Source organism: Carcharhinus amblyrhynchos, chromosome 5 (genome assembly GCF_965287045.1).
Source record: "Carcharhinus amblyrhynchos chromosome 5, sCarAmb.v2.hapA, whole genome shotgun sequence".
In the NCBI taxonomy this organism is placed as follows: domain Eukaryota; kingdom Metazoa; phylum Chordata; class Chondrichthyes; order Carcharhiniformes; family Carcharhinidae; genus Carcharhinus; species Carcharhinus amblyrhynchos.
Genome location: NC_137328.1, coordinates 94,933,237 through 94,950,298, shown reverse-complemented (window position 1 = coordinate 94,950,298; position 17,062 = coordinate 94,933,237). Strand labels below are relative to the sequence as shown.

General features: G+C 43.0%; 1 protein-coding gene across 1 annotated transcript; it reads right to left on the bottom strand.

Moving 5' to 3' along the window:
- Positions 1 to 334: 334 nt before the first annotated feature.
- On the bottom strand, positions 335 to 16,003 carry LOC145343476 (cyclic GMP-AMP synthase-like). The gene is made up of 4 exons (XM_080189721.1): positions 15,272 to 16,003; positions 8,008 to 8,224; positions 1,190 to 1,367; positions 335 to 1,113 (listed from the first exon to the last, which is right to left on the bottom strand). The coding sequence occupies exons 1-4, from the start codon at positions 15,693 to 15,695 to the stop codon at positions 880 to 882; spliced, it is 1,053 nt and encodes a 350-aa protein (XP_080045847.1). The 5' UTR covers positions 15,696 to 16,003; the 3' UTR covers positions 335 to 879.
- Between the last annotated feature and the right edge of the window lie 1,059 nt (positions 16,004 to 17,062).

Sequence of the window (17,062 nt, the reverse complement as noted above, 5' to 3'; positions counted from 1 at the left end):
ATTCTCAATATCAAGGTCCCAATGCCCTTGGGAAGACTCAGCACAACATTTAATTCAAAAGATACATTTTGCAAATTGGAACATCGGGATTTGGCTGATAATTTTTTGCAAGGCAATGTAACTTTGGTCATTTCCACCATTCTTCAGTAATTTTGCTGGAAAAATGGTTGATGGTTAGGAAAACCCCGCGGAAATTCTAGGTGCAGTTGTTTTACAAAGTACACAGGAAATATCTTAGGGAGAAAAATATAGCTATTCAGCTACGGAGTACTTCACACTCTCACTCAGGAAAACCAAATGAAGACACTTGGAGTTTCAAATAAGGTCTTTATTATGAATCATAGGACAGGCTAGCCCCAGTGCTCTAACAAGTGGTCCACCAGGGAGAGTCCCAATTAAAGAATTATGCAGACATTTATATTTAAGATCCAGTTATAAAAAGTTAGCATATGTGAATCAAAGCTAGTTATATCTATATCTACTCACAACTATTGATTAGATTTACATCATGCATAAAGGGAATTTGTACACGTCTACCTAAGTATAATATCACCAAGCATGTATTTCTTTCTCTGCAATTATGAAGTCATCTTTCTAATCTGTGGTATATAAATTCTCCTTTTCCATTGTCTCTTGTTAGAACAGACACTAGCAGGGTACAGCTGTGCATAATTCAGTGGAGGTCTTGTGTCTATTTTTATGATCCTTGATGCTTATCTGTGTCTACTTAATCAAGACATATGGTTTTCACATAGCTTTCCCAGTGTGTCTGTGTCTAGTAGCTTGCAGCTTATGTGATTTTTAAACTTGCATCATTGTTAACCCTTTCGATCCTTGATTCTTAATTAACCTTAATATGACATGTTTCTTCTAAATAGGTTAGGAAAGCTCCTCTTCTGGATCTTCTAGAATGTTACGGATTTTTTCCTGTAACCATTGGAAGGTTTTATCAGCAACACGAACAAAAAGGTTGACATTAGCTTGATAATAGTGATCCAGGCGTTTCTCATTGCAGCACTGGTTTAAAACATCCAAGAAGTTGCAAAATGACTTTCCCAGTGAATCCCATTGCTGAGGTTCTGGATACTTTTCCCTTGCATGTAAATAGAGAATCTGCAAAGAGCAAAACAGTGAGAATTTGAACAAGCTAAATGTGCTAATTAATGTAGAATATAACTGCAAAACCTACCTTCATCATGAAGGATCCAAGAAAAGGTCGGCTCTTTCCTTGATAGCTTTCACGTAGTTGATCCACTGTCCAATAGTAACTATTGAGAGACTTTAAGATTTTGAAGGCTTTCTTTCGATGACCACCGTTGCTATCAATGTTGCCAAATAAAAATGCGTCAATCCTTGAGAAGGAAGGCCTTTTAAAAAAAAATGCATTGCTGTAATTTTCCCTCACACAGCATGTGGTTATAAATTATAGCAACTGTGACTGCACAATTTTGTTCTGTAATTGCAGCAATAATCAATCTCAAATGCCTGTTATCACAAAGAGATATTCTAAATAGTCGATTACTGACACTTAAAAGTTAAAAATAAGCTTAGGATCGACAACAAGCTGCATTTCTTTAAAAGGCCTGATGTAGACCAACAACCCAAAGTGCTTTGCAAACGTGTGATCAAAAACGGATTCTCAGGCAAAAAACAAAATACCTTTCCACAAAAGCTCAGTAAAATAAGTGAGTTTTAAGAAGAATGTTCATTGAGAAGAGTGCGATAGTGGAAAAAGAGGGAAGGAGAAAATTCAATACTATGGAATCTCGGTGGCTATAGAAGGGGAGTAGGATGGGAGATGCACAAGGCCAGGGTTGTAAGAGTTTGTTTGAGAGAAATAGGAATCATAGGGCTGGAGGAAATTTAGAGATAGGGAAGGGTGTAAGTTTGAGAATTAGAATTTTAAATTGAAATATTGGACGATTGGCAGCCAACATATTGCAGTGAGGTCAGGTTGTTACATTCTACAACTAAGATCAATAGTATATCATCAATTAGATGAGTTGAAGTTTAAGGAGGGTAGATGATTAAAAGCCCATCATTGGAATAGGATGAAAATTCCAATGGAAAACATACTGAGATAGAGGTGAATGAGCAACATTACAGAGGTGGAAGTAGGCAGTCTTTTTCATGGAGAAAATACAATGAAGTCTCAGCTTAGGGTTTAACAGGTTTGGGTGAGTCTGAGGCAGTAGTTGGAGATCAGATAGAATTGGTTCCTGTGGTATTTAGGTTTGTACTGTGAGTCACAAATGATGAGTTCAGACTTTCGAATGTTCTGGCAGGAGGTAATTGCAACTCATCTCGGGCTGTGTGTTGAACAAACAGACTATCAACACAGAGGCAGAGGAAGGGTAAAGGGAGGTAGCGGCACAAGAGAGTTGGTTGTCCTCATTGTACCTGAACGCTGACCCCATGCCTGTGAATGGTGTTACCAAGGAGCAGCATGTAGATGAGGAAGGGTCTTCTTGGGAGACTGGACAGGTAATGTAGAGTGAAAAGAGTAGCCAATAATGAGGTAGAATATTGAAGTAGTTTGGAGGAGACACAGGTGGATCATAAATACCAGCACTGACCATAGAACATAGAACAATACAGCACAGGAACAGGCCCTCTGGCCCACAGTGATGTGCCAAACATGATGATGCCAAATTAAACTAATCCCTTCTGCCTGTCCTTGGTCTATATCCCTCTATTCCCTGCATATTCATTTGCTTATTTAAAAGCCCTATCTGCCTGCATCACCATTTCTAGGAGCATGTTCCAGACACCTAACACTCTCTGCAAAAAAACTTGCCCCTCACATCTCCTGTGAACTTTGCTCATTTCACCTTAAGTGCATGCCCCCTAATATTACACATTTTAACTCTGGGAAAAAGATTCTGTCAATCTATGCCTCCCATTTATTGATTTCTATCAGGTCTCTCCTCAGCCTCTGCTGCTCCAGAGAAACCAATCCTAGTTTGTGCAGCCTCTCCTTATAGCTCATGCTCTCTAATCCATGCAGCACCCTTGTAAACCTCTTCTGCACCCCCTCAAAAGACTCCGCATACTTCCAGTAATGCGGCGACCAAAATTGAACACAAAACCCTAAGGCCTAACCAAAGTTTTATAAAACTGCAACATCCTGAATCTTGTACTCAACACCAAGATATTGACAAGCATGCCATGAGCCTTCATTACCACACTATCTACTTGAATCCCAAGAAGCCTCTGTACATCATTGTTGTTGTGTCCTGCCATTAACTGTATACTTACCTTTATCATTTGATCTCCCAGAGTGCAACACTTCAGACTTGCCCAGATTAAACTCCATCTGTTATTTCTCTGCCCATATCTGCAACTGATCTATATCTCACCGTATCCTTTGACAACCTTCTATACTATTCACAATTCTACCTATTTTTTTGTCATCTGCAAACTTACTAACTCACCCATCTCTGTTTTCATCCAAGTCATTTGTAAATATCACAAAAGGTCCCCTTGCGGATCCCTGCGGAACACTACTAGTCACGAAACTTCAGCCAGATCAATTCTCTTCCACCACTGCTCTTTCACTTCTACGTAAGAACATAAGAACGTAACATAAGAACATAAGAAATAGGAGCAGGAGTAGGCCATCTAGCCCCTTGAGCCTGCCCCGCCATTCAATAAGATCCTGGCTGATCTGAAGTGGCTCAGTTCCACTTTCCTCATTTCTCCCCATAACCCTTAATTCCCTTGCCTACCAAAAACCTATCTACCCGTGTCTTAAATATATTTAGCGAGGTAGCCTCCACCACTTCAACGGGCAGAGAATGCCAGAGACTCACCACCCTTTGAGTGAAGAAGTTCCTCCTCATCCCTGTTCTAAACTGCTCCCCCCCTTATCTTGAGGCTGTGCCCTCTAGTCCTGCTGTCCTTCCTGAGTGGGAAGAGCCTCTCCACCTCTACCCTATCCATCCCCTTCATCATCTTATACGTCTCAATAAGATCCCCCCTCATCCTTCTAAACTCCAACGAGTACAAGCCCAGTGTATTCAGCCTCCCTTCATAGCTCAACCCCCTCAACTCCGGTATCAGCCTAGTGAACCTCCTCTGCACTCCCTCCAAGGCCAAAATATCCTTGCGCAAGTGCGGCGACCAAAACTGCACACAGTACTCCAGCTGCGGCCTCACCAGTGCCCTGTACAGTTGCAGCAAGACCTCCCTACTTTTATATTCAATCCTCCTCGCTATGAAGGCCAGCATCCCATTTGCCTTCCTGACCACCTGCTGCACCTGTAGGCTGGGTTTTTGTGACTCATGCACAAGGACCCCCAGGTCCCTCTGCACCGTAGCATGCTGCAGCTTTTCGCCCTTTAAGTAGTAGTCCTTCCGACTATTATTCCTGCCAAAGTGGATAACCTCACACTTGTCAACATTGTATGTTGTGGTAGGTTCTATGAGCAAGCCAATTCTGAATCTAAGCAGCCAAATTAGGTTGAATGGTCTCCTTCTGTTATAGGCATTCTGGAACTCTATGCAATTGCTGAAGACAATTAGGCGGTGATCAGATAGTTAAGAGTAGAATCAAAGAAGGGCAATTCCAATGAACTGGATAACAGATGTTGGAGCAGAATGTGACTGTGTCATAAGTTGTAGAGAGATCAAACTAAAGAGTGACATTAAATTCCCAGGGCTGGATTTTACTGCCCCTGCCAGAGGTGTTTGTTGGAGGAGGGGGTGGGGCAGGGGAGTAGTGGTTCTCTCACACCATTCCCCCGCCCCCCACACACACACACACACACACACACACACACACACGGTCTGGGCAAATGGGCAGAAATAGGGACAGGTGCGGAATGTATTAGTTAAGGGGTGCTGTGAGCGCATCAAGGACACCCTCCACTTCATAAGATGTTACTCTCCCTTTGTTCCATCCTACCTGGCCTCAAAACATCGCCCCATCTGCTTCCCTCTTTGTAAACTGCCTGATCCCTCCCCACCCAGGGTGTATCCAGGACTGGATCCATCCAGCTTCTTCTTGGGGCTGCTTGCAGTCCCAGCAGTGACCACTACTCAATTCTAGCGCTGCTACGACTGCTAGGGCAATCTGATTGGCTGGCAGCTCTTGAGGACAGGACTTTCTCTCAGAAATTCTACTCTGCACCAATTTAGCTCAGTAAAAAGTCTCACAACCTACCAGGTTAAAGTCCAACAGGTTTATGTGGTAGCAAAAGCCACTAGCTTTCGAAGCACTGCTCCTTCATCAGGTGAGTAGTGTTTCAGTTCACAAACAGGACATTTAAAGACACAAACTCAATTTAAAAAAATAATGGTTGGAATGCAAGTCTTTACAAGTAGTCAAATCTTAAAGGTACAGCCAATGTGAGTGGAGAGAGGGTTAAGCACAGGGATATGTATTGTCTCCTGTCAGGACAGTAGTGAGATTTTGCAGGCAAGTCATGGGCGTTAGGCCATCCTCATGTCTATGGAACTTGGCTATCAGACTTTGCTCAGTGACTCTGTGTTGTCCTGTGTCGTGAAGGCTGCCTTGGAGAACGTTTACCCGAAGATCAGATGCCAAATGCCTGTGACCGCTGAAGTGTTCCCGAACAGAAAGAGAACACTCTTGCCTGGTGACTGTCGAGCGATGTTCATTCATCTGTTGTCGTAGTGTCTGCATGGTCTTCCCAATGTACCATGCTTCGGGACATCCTTTCCCGCAGTGTATCAGGAACATTGGCTGAGTTGCAAGTGTACGTACCGTGTACCTGGTGGATGGTGTTCTCACATGAGATGATGGCATCTGTGTCGATAATTTGGGACGTCTTGCAGAGGTTGCTGTGGCATGGTTGTGTAGTGTCATGGTCACTGTTCTCCTGTTGCAATTTACAACTTAATTACAATTTAGCTTGCAATTTAGCATGCTATTGCCACAGATCAGGCTTTTGTTATGTTAATTGGCTGCTGACCAACCTCCCCAACCATTTTCCCATGAAAATCAGCTCCTTGAGGATCTAGTCTTCTCAGGAAAGTCGTAGTTTTTCATTAAATGCCCCAGAGTCCTGGCAATTTTTGCAAAATAGCTCAAAGGTCTCAACTTGTTCTGTGTGGTCCTACTTCAATCTGTCAATCACTTGCCAGAAGTAATAGGTGCAATTGAATGTGTCAGTTGTACTCTCTGGGCAATTCAAGTCCTCTGAACACTTCATTTACCATCTGACCTAATAAACAGTGATGATACACTTGGCTTGTTGTGGTGATAAACACCCCTTGCAGTGCTTTAATTATTAGAGTTCTCATTGTCTCTCCAAGGAGGTGAGTGGATGTGAGGTTGATTGACAATAGTAAGGGCCAATCACAAAGGCCAAAATGCAGCACCACACTGTGCCAGACAACTGGGTAACCAATGAGATCCAAGAATCGAGGGAAATGTTCAGCCAATGTCTTAATAGGATTGCCAACTCTAATTGAATATATTCCATGAGATGTCAATACATGACCTTCCACCTTGAACTGCCCCTTCCCTAGACTCCTGCTATCGATCGCCTAACATGTCAACCAAGAGACCCTGCCTTCCCAAGGCTTTTCAATGTGTCCTGGTTTTGACTTTTGAAACTCTGGTCACCATACCCAGTGGTACACTAATTAATAATATACAAAGGAAGCTTTTGCATATTTTTTCTAAAAAATAGTCCACCTTATCATATTCATCATTCTCCTAATTCTCATTCTTGTCTTGTCTTTTCTTCCTTGTGGATATCTAGTACCTTAGATCTCTGCTACCTTTCTGAAACAATTGAGCAACTACCTTGAGCCCAGGAGCTTGCTTATATTTTACATTATCCAGGTACACATCTCGAGTTAACCAGGTAAGGAAAGCATACTGCCAATTGCTGGATACTCAGAGAATGCAAATACATCCTTCTGAATAGTACAACATACAGAGGCAGATTTCTTTGGCAGCTGCCTCCGTGAAATGTGCAAATGCAAAGTCTGACCTGGGCCCATCCCCACCCCTGCAAAAATGGCCAGTGCCATCCTAGGGGGCGCAAATTCTGTACTTGGGCCTCTAATGCCATTTTCGCCAGACGGAGAGGTTCTCTGTTGTTGTGAAAATCAAGGCCCAAGTTACAAAAGGTTTTTTTGAGTGTTTAAAAAAAGGGAAAACAGATAGGCTTAGTGAGGAATTCCAGAGCTTGGGTCATTGGCAGATGAAGACATAGCTAATAGTGGTGGAGTAATTTAAATCAGGCACACTCAGGTGACCAGAATTAGAAAGAGGGTTATGGAGTTCAGGAGATTAGAGAGATAGGAATGGCATGGCCAAGGGATGAATTTGAAAACAGAAGCATTGCTTAACCAGGAGCCAATATAGGTGAGCATAGTGAATAAATAAATAGTGCAAAATAGGATCTGGGCAACAGAGCTTTGGATAACTTCAAGTTGCAAAGAATGGAACATAGAAGCCTGGTCAGGAATTAGAATAGCCCAGTCTAGAGTTAAAAACAAATATGGATGAGCATCCCAGAAACAGATGAACTGAGGCAAAGTAGAGCAGAATGATGTTATGGAGAGGGCAATAAAAGTGGAGTTATGCAGTTGATAGCTCACCTCAGGGTCAAATGCAACACCAATATTGTAAACTGTCCAGGTCAGCCTCAAACAATTGCCAAGAAGAGGGACATAGTTGGTAGCTAGGGAATAGAATTGTTGGCAGTGCCGGGAGACAACGGCTTCTGTCTCCCCAATATTTATATTGAGTTCCCACTACACGAGAAGAATGCTAACACCATGGAGGCAATTCTTCCAAAAAAAAAACTCAGTACCCTACAGGCAGGAAAGTAGGCACAGATCAAAGCTTTCATAAACTTACCATTATCATTTACTGATATGCAAGTTAAGTAACTTACCAGTATGCATTGCATAAAATTTTGCAGACCAGCTGCTGTGTGTCTCTTGAGATCCTGGTAACAACACTGATTTACATGGTCAGTTCAATAAAACAAATGTTTGATGTGGCAAATACATTCTTTTTTTTACCTCCATTGTATTCCATGACATGTCATGTCTATGCCCATGTCTCTGACATGTTTTTGTTGTTGATCGCTCAGCCATTTGGACTGGCCATTCAGCCATTTTGGAAAAGGCCATTTCACATCAGAATATTGAAGGGCATCTTCAATGCAAAGCACCATGTCAATTTTTATCCAGTCGATCATCAGAGGCAAAGCTGCAGCTGTAATCTTCTTTTTCCTAACTAAAAATACATTTCATCATCAGTTAAATGCATAAGATACCAAATAGATGAGATACAGTAGAACATTGAATGTCAAAGCTGAATTTCCTTCAGTTTGGGACAAATGTAATCACAATTAATGGTAGCTTGCAAAATACTTTAAAAAACATTGGCATTCTGTAGTAGTGCTCATCAAGAACCATTTTTATCTGACTATCCATAAGAACTTGACTATGATAGATTGTCTATCACTAATACAGAATGACTGTTTAACCATAAGTAAGGCAGGACATTGATTCAAATGAATAACTAGAGTTACAGAACAGGAGTCTAAAAGATGGTTACTATCAAATGAGAGCAAAACCTATTAATTTTAGTTAAAGAAAACAGCAATCCATACTGCAATAAAACAATAAAATGGGAGGTAATCAGGATTTGGGAGGAATGAGACATAGTATGGGCAATATGGGCCATGACTAAAGAAAAATCAGGACTGGGAATTAAAAAGCGCAGGTATAAAATGCCAGGACAATCCAGCACCTCTGTGGGAAAACTGAGGCAATCCACTTATATCTCCACTGACTTTGGCAAGACCTGAAGATCTCACCAGGAGGAGGGCCCAGATAGCCCCACTCAGGGAAAGAGCAAGAGAAGGTGGAATAATTGTACATGTTCAGGATAACATAATATCAGTAGGAAAAAAGGACACAGTGATCGACAAGACAAAAATACAATCCAAATGGATAAAGGTAAGCGATAATAAAGAATTCACCACCCTAATAGACCATCTAATTGTGGAAGGAAGCTAGAGGAAGAAAATAGAAAATTAGGCCATTTAATAAAAACATAGAATAATAAGGGTAGCACAGTCCCTCACAGATTCAGTTACAGCCCCAGGTAATTGTCTGTGTGGAGTTTGCACATTCTCCCTGTGCCTCTGTGAATTTTCTCTGGATGCTGTGGTTTCCTCCCACGGTCCAAAAGATGTGCGAGTTAGGTTGATTGGCCATGATAAATTGCCCCTTAGTATCAGGGAGATTAGCAGGATAAATGGGGTTATCAGGGAAAGGGCCTGGGTGGGATTGTTGTCAGTACAGGCTCAATGGGCTATATGACCTCTTTCTGTTTTGATTTGATTTATTATTGTCACAAATTAGTATACAGTGAAAAGTATTGTTTCTTGTGTGCTATACAAAGCATACCGTTCATAGAGAAGGAAGCAAGAGAGTGCAGAATGTAGTGTTACAGTCATAACTAGGGAGTAGAGAAAGATCAACTTAATGCAAGGGATTCTATGATTCTATTCTAATACTCATGGGGGATTTCACCCACTTAACTGGACAGAAGAGCTGGGTGAAGGGGTAGGGGCGGGCAGCAGCGGTGTGGATGGAGTTTCTACAGTATGTGGTCATGAGTATGTGCTTTATGCCAAATAGTTTTAATTCACCAGCCGGAAACATAAACTGAACTTTTAAAAACAGACTTTTTAAAGCATAGACTAAAATGACTTGAACTCATAGCCAAGATGGTTAGCTAATTTGTATTACTTTACCTTTCACCTTCCAACCCCATTAAGAGGGAGATGGCATGTTGGTCAAAACCCATTAAAGAGAATGACCCCATGGGAATGGCAGCTCCTCACCTGATTGATTTCCCAGGAGTTCTGTACATTGATACAAAGGTTAATGTGTTATGATTAAACTGTATTTTTAAGATAAGTATTTCTTAAACGCACAGTACATCATGTTTCTTGTGAGAGGTATTTTAAAATTCAACTCTGTTTTACATGGTGTCTATTTGTCTGCACCTAATAGCTCACATGTTGAGAATGCAGGCTAATGATTGATTTTAGTTAGGGATGTGTTTGTTTTAATCTGAGCAAATGCATTTTTGTTTATTTTGTTTTTCCCCTGGGGTTTCAGAGTAGGATTTTGATTCTGGTTGATTGACAGATTCATGTGTTTAAGGTAAGGAGCTAAGCTTACAGAGAAAAGCAGGTAGTTATGGTCAAGTTCTGAAAGAACCCAGGGGTCTCTCTCTCTCTCTGGAGGCTGCTGTTTGGGACCTGCTAGTAGAAATCGGTCTCTCTTTCTTTCTCTCTCTCTCCCCAACGGTGTTCTGGAGGCTCAAGGACTGGCCACCCAAGCATGTAAGCCTGTGTGTTGCTAACTGGTATTGAAGAGAAGTTTAAGTCTGTAAGAGGAATATTGCTTGAATTGGAACTAATAGATAGTTTAGCAGTTAAAAATTATATCTTGTCATGTTTAAGTATTGTTCAATTGGTAAATGTTAAGCTTTTTTATTCATAGTTAAACTGTAGTGTTAAATAAAGTTTGTCTTGATAAAAGCTTCCTAGTGTGTCAATAGAATTACATCTGGAGTGAAATACCTTATCCTCACACTCATGCCAACATAGCAAATAGTTGGGGCCTACTCTAACTTCACAATGTACCTCGGGGTTTCATGTGATACCTTAACAATGATTATGCTTCTGAAAGTGTATCTCTCTGTGTATTTTTCCATCACAACCATTGCCCTAAACATCTGCATGCTCTTTTCTATGTGTTTTGCTAGATTGCTTATTCAAAGGAGGAACCAATATTGCCAAAAAATGTTGAACACTGATTTTGACCAGGCACAAAGGGTGTACAATAGTGTCTGTACTTTCTGAAATTACTGCGTAAATAACCTGCTATTCCTGATGGCTTTTGAGAGACTTTGATTTGCTGATGCATTCCCTAATAAAATGGTCTACTTCCAGCTTACTCCAAGTTCCAGAGTAGATTTATTTTATCCATAATGACTCCTTTCTAAACCATATGTAAAAAGCCTGACAGGGGAAGATTCACTATTGAATCTAGCAATAGAGAATGAACCAGAGCAGATAAGAAAAGTAGAAGTAGGGAGTCTAGGCTAATGTTTCCCAAACTCTTTCCCTGGTGCGAAGTTATCTTAATGCCCCAAATTTGGTGTGAGCCCAGGGTAAGATTTTATGAATACGAGAGTTGTTGACATGGGGAAAGCGAAGGAGGAGATGAGCTTGTTCAACCACCCTTCTTCCTTATTAACCCACCTCCAACTTCCATTTGCCCCTCCTTCCCCTCCAATCTCCCACAACTTCATCTGCAATCTCCCCCCTTTTCACCTCCAATCTCCCCCCGCTTCACCTGCAATCTTCCCCTTCCTTCGCCTGCAATCTCCCCCCGCTTCACCTGCAATCTTCCCCCTCCTTCACCTCCAATCTCTCCCCCTCCTTCCCCTGCAATCTCCCCCCGCTTCACCTGCAATCTCCCCCCGCTTCACCTGCAATCTCCCCCCGCTTCACCTGCAATCTCCCCCCGCTTCGTCTCAAATGTCCCCCCCGCTTCACCTGAAATCTCCCCCCACTTCGCCTCCAATGTCCCCCCCGCTTCACCTGCAATCTCCCCCCGCTTCGCCTGCAATCTCCCCCCGCTTCGCCTGCAATCTCCCCCCGCTTCGCCTGCAATCTCCCCCCGCTTCGCCTGCAATCTCCCCCCGCTTCACCTGCAATCTCCCCCCGCTTCGTTTCAAATGTCCCCCCCGCTTCACCTGAAATCTCCCCCCACTTCGCCTCCAATGTCCCCCCCGCTTCACCTGCAATCTCCCCCGCTTCACCTCCAATTTCCCCCCACTTCACCTCCAATCTCCCCCCGCTTCACTTACAATCTCTCCCCCGCTTCACCTGCAATCTCCCCCCGCTTCACCTCCAATCTCCCCTCGCTTCACCTCCAATCTCCCCCCGCTTCACTTACAATCTCTCCCCCGCTTCACCTGCAATCTCCCCCCCGCTTCACCTCCAATCTCCCCTCGCTTCACCTACAATCTCTCCCCACTTCACCTACAATCTCTCCCCCGCTTCACCTACAATCTCTCCCCTGCTTCACCTACAATCTCTCCCCTGCTTCACCTACAATCTCTCCCCCGCTTCACCTCCAATCTCTCCCCTGCTTCACCTCCAATCTCCCCCGCTTCACCTCCAATCTATCCCCGCTTCACCTCCAATCTTCCCCCGCTTCACCAGCAATCTCCCCCCGCTTCACCAGCAATCTCCCCCTGCTTCACCAGCAATCTCCCCCCGCTTCACCAGCAATCTCCCCCCGCTTCACCAGCAATCTCCCCCCGCTTCACCTCCAATCTCCCCCCGCTTCACCTCCAATCTCTCCCCGCTTCACCTGCAATCTCCCCCGCTTCACCTGCAATCTCCCCTGCTTCACCAGCAATCTCCCTCCGCTTCACCTGCAATCTCCCCCCGCTTCACCTGCAATCTCCCCCCGCTTCACCTCCAATCTCCCCCCGCTTCACCTCCAATCTCCCCCCGCTTCACCAGCAATCTCCCCCCGCTTCACCTCCAATCTCCCCCCGCTTCACCTCCAATCTCTCCCCGCTTCACCTGCAATCTCCCCCGCTTCACCTGCAATCTCCCCCGCTTCACCAGCAATCTCCCTCCGCTTCACCTGCAATCTCCCCCCGCTTCACCTGCAATCTCCCCCCGCTTCACCTCCAATCTCCCCCCGCTTCACCTCCAATCTCCCCCCGCTTCACCTCCAATCTCCCCCCGCTTCACCTGCAATCTCCCCCCGCTTCACCTCCAATCTCCCCCCGCTTCACCTCCAATCTCCCCCCGCTTCACCTCCAATCTCCCCCTGCTTCACCTGCAATCTCCCCTTATTTCTCCTTCATCATTCCCCACCTCCCCTCTCCTTAGCAAAACAAAATTCTTACTTTGCAAGTTGGCACATTTGTCTTTTACAACCTGGTGAAATTCTGTGCTATCTTTGCTATCACTATAGAAACTGAAAAATGAAACTTTCCCACAGAAGCTTTGATGTTTTCTTTCATGGGTGTATTGAAGAAAGAGCACTAGAAATATGATGACCCTTCAAGCCTAATAGGCACTATTGTATGTACTGGGGGACATCTTCACTCACTTGTGAAACTGAGATTGTTACAAAGGTACTGGACAAGTCTGAGGTGCAAATAAAACTTCAAGTTGTGAAACTCATTCTATTTTAGTGAAAATGCCTGTATTACACAGATATCAGTTGAACTGTGTAGAGACAGGGAGGAGACCCACTTAGGCATCGTTGGAATCTGTCTTTTTTGACTTGAACTCAAGAGGAATTACTTGTGTGGTATGCCCCATCTGGGACGATCCCAAACAAAGACTAGGATTATAATGCACTACATTATCATGGGGGAAATTTTCTGGTCTCACTGCACCTGGCGCAGATCTCGCAATTCTGGAAAATCATATACTAGCCTAAAAATGGGATTCGTACACGGCACCAAATGATTTGCAACTGTCCTGGTCCCTTTTTACTGGTGCAAACCAGATCTCACCCAGAAAGGGCACAGGCCGATGAGCATATTTATAGTACTTTAAAGTATTACTTTTTTAGTTTGCCTAGCCCATTTGACACTGGATTCTCCCAGGTCTTGGGATTTTCTGATCCTCAGGCTTGGTGTGAACCCAACAAGAACCACTACTGGCCACTGCGAGTGGAGGAGACAGGAGGTGATATCTGGTGCAGCGATCGTGGGCGATGTCCAGGTGGCAATCAGAAGGCGGGGAGGGATGGGAGGAGTGACAGATCTTCCCGTATACTGTGTACATTGTACGTACACAGTGCACTGGGAGATAGAGCTCAGCAGCCAGCTTCCTGACAAGATTAGTCTCTGTCCCTCCCCTACTGACAAAAATCACATCTGGGTTTTTTTCTAAGTGCCATACCATTGCGACTGGGAGCTCGCCCAAAAAATTGGCGCAATTCTTTCCCATTTTCACACTTGTTTGACATGTAGAATTTTTCTTTGGTAAGATTGCCCTATTGAATTTCTTTTGGAAGTGCATGAGTAAAGAAAATACAAAGAAATTCTGAGAAGGCAAAAAACCATCAGGAAGGCAAAGAGAAACCATGAAATTAAATTATCAAGGATAATATGTAATATAAATATTTTACAGGCACATCAGTAAAAAGGGAATAACACCATTAAAGGATGAACATGGTGGTATGACTTAAAATATATCACCTGATCATTAATTCACTGATGCGTGTGGGAGCTTGCTGTGCAGAAATTGACAACTGTATTTCCTACTTTCCACTTCAAAAGTTAAGTCGCTGTCAAGCGCTTTGGACCTGTGTCAATAAATTGTTCTTTTGCAATGCATTCATTTCCATAAAAAGCCATTTGCCTTGCTTCAAATGATCTACATAAATAACCTCAATCTCTCCAAAGATAGTCAATCTACCTTTTACTTGTAAACTGCCTCTTAATGGTTGCATACTATGTGGGGCGCTATTTTTTGGGCCACAGGGAATAAAGATATATCATAATATAGAAGCCACTCACCAGTGCTTTAGGTTTATTTCTGATTCTATTGTTTTATTACTCTTGAATAACCTGCTTATCCACTAGTATTGCACAATTAACCACCATAATCTTGTATTTACAGTTATATTTTGATCATTCATTAACAGCTTCTGCCATCGTCTCACTCATATTTCCTTCTATTACAGGGCATAAACTTTTTTAGTCTCAATGAGCTGCAACTGGCTGTAGGGCAGGCAAGATAATGAGGTGTAGCTCGGTATCTGAAAACTCAGAGGGTTGCTTGCCATTTTATTTTTTCTCCCTTCTGCGAGGAGATTCCTGGAGTGAACGGGACACTCTCCACGACCGTTTCAGCTGAGATCGGGAATGCGTCACTGCAGGGAGCTTGACATTGTTCCCGTCCATTTGTGCTTATCTTTCTGTGTCAGGGTTTCTCACTGGCTGACCTTCGTGAATCTGACAAGTTTGCAGATTAGATTCCAGGTTCCCCAGCAACTGGTTAAGAGTGTGTGGCAGTAGCCAGAGGTACCAACACAGAAGACCAAAAATTGTTACTTTAACTATCAGGTCCAGTTTCTTGCTGTTTTGAAAATGAGATACTTTGCACCACACCCTCTATCCTTCAAGAAGTTCAAATATTTTTTCTTCTTAACCGTTAATAATGATTAGCTAAAAGGCCGAAATATTTTTAGGTAACACCATGTGCCTTTTTACCTTTAAAGAAGGGATTATCCTTGTAGTACGTCTGTTTGTATTCAGTTACCAACTCAAACAGTTTCAAGATAGTTTCATCGTGAGAAAAACATCTCCACATCCCGTTTACACGCTCGTCAACTGAAAAATTGTCCAAATTCTTGTCATCTGGAGTAATTTTACGTGTATCCTTTCGCAGGGGAACGAGTACATCCAGTTCATCCACAGCCTCTGCTTTGGTTCCATCTGCAATGCTCCCAACCAGGATGAAGTCATCCGCAAACATGTCGTCCTTACTGTGAATAAACTTAAGAAGCTGTTTTAGCATCGACTGTAAAGTGCTTTTCTTATCCGCTTCGCCTGGCTCCTTTTTGACGTAATTCACATAATATTTCTGCAGGGGCTCCTCCAGTAAGTCACTCATTGCAGCAATTTGCATCTCCATTTTATCTGAATTATTTTGCAGCAACTCTGAAACTGAATTGGCTGCAGTTTTGTTCGCTTCGAATCTCTTGACAGAAGCAAAAAACTGTTCGAAGGAAATGTTTGAACTTCCTGTATGCAGATGAAGTATTTTTACAGTCTGTTGTGCTGCCTAATCTGATCGGGAAGCAGCCAATAAGATAGTCACTGAAAAACCTGAGAGGGCATTCAGGAGAAACTTGTTTACCCAATAAGTGATAGGGATGTGAAACTTGTGCTACCTCGAGCAGTTGAGGCATTTAAGGATAAGCTGGGTAAACAGTTGAGGGAGGAATGAATAAAATGCTGATAGGGTGAGATGAAAAGGGGAGAAGCTCATGTAGATGTTTGGAGGATGTGGCTGGAAAGACACTGGACTTCTGAAAATATGATTACATAGGAAAGCATTTTTACCTCAAAAGTAATCAGGGAAGGGGGCTCCTTTTAAAGTAAATTCAAAAAGCTCACTTCCATGTACACAGGTCTGGGAAAGCCAAATGTGGGACCACATCTTCTATGGTGGAACAGTATCTAGTGACCTGGAGACATTTCCTGGTTACTCTTTTAGTAGACCTGAATGCTTTAAATGCGGGACAAACTCATCGCTTTTATAACTTCACTTTTGAAGTGGATTTACATCTAGATGGTTGCTCTGACTGTCTACTGATGGATGAAGTTTTCAATAAAATGTGTAGAGCACTGACTCCAGCATCAGCCAGTTGGGAGGAATGGCCTGTTCCTGTGCTGTAGATTATCTGTGACTCAAAGCGTTCTGTAGACTGACTACTGATACCACATAGGTGAAGTGGTAAAATGCAGGGTAACATTTGAAATTTTCAGAACAATGAATCTGAATGAAGACAAATAGCTAAAGGGCACTGGTGGATTAACAGTGAGCTTACCAAAAGACTATTAGTTCAATCGAAGGATAGCTTGTCATACAAACTGACCAGCTCTGTTTAATGTTTTATCCCAGATGAAATGAAGCTCAACTCAATTATATTGCACTGAAGAAACAAAGAGTTAACATTGCCCGTCCTCTTTTAGAAAGATCCTACTGTGACCAATTTGTTTTAATTTCCTAGAGGAAATAATAATTCAAGTAGACCCTCCAATAAAGGGCCCTGATCTTCTCCAAAGCTATCCTGGAACCAGGTCCAGAGGGATACCTTAGTACTGTGGCTCACAAAATTCAGATTTGCTCTTACCAGTCTAATCTGCACACTTTTGGTTTCATATTCCAAGGCTACCAAAATTCTGCTTGAGTGGAAGCAACTGATGATTTAAATGGCCAGCTGCCTCTGTAAAATGTGCATGTGTGAAATATCCTGCCTCTGTGAAAATGACAAT

Coding starts and splice junctions, on each gene's coding strand:
- LOC145343476 (XM_080189721.1), bottom strand. CDS start 15,695: ATGGAGATGCAAATTGCTGCAATGAGTGACTTACTGGAGGAGCCCCTG. Junction 8,225..15,271: donor GGATAATCCCTTCTTTAAAG/GTAAAAAGGCAC, acceptor ATGTATTTTTAG/TTAGGAAAAAGAAGATTACA. Junction 1,368..8,007: donor TGTCATGGAATACAATGGAG/GTAAAAAAAAGA, acceptor TTTTTTTAAAAG/GCCTTCCTTCTCAAGGATTG.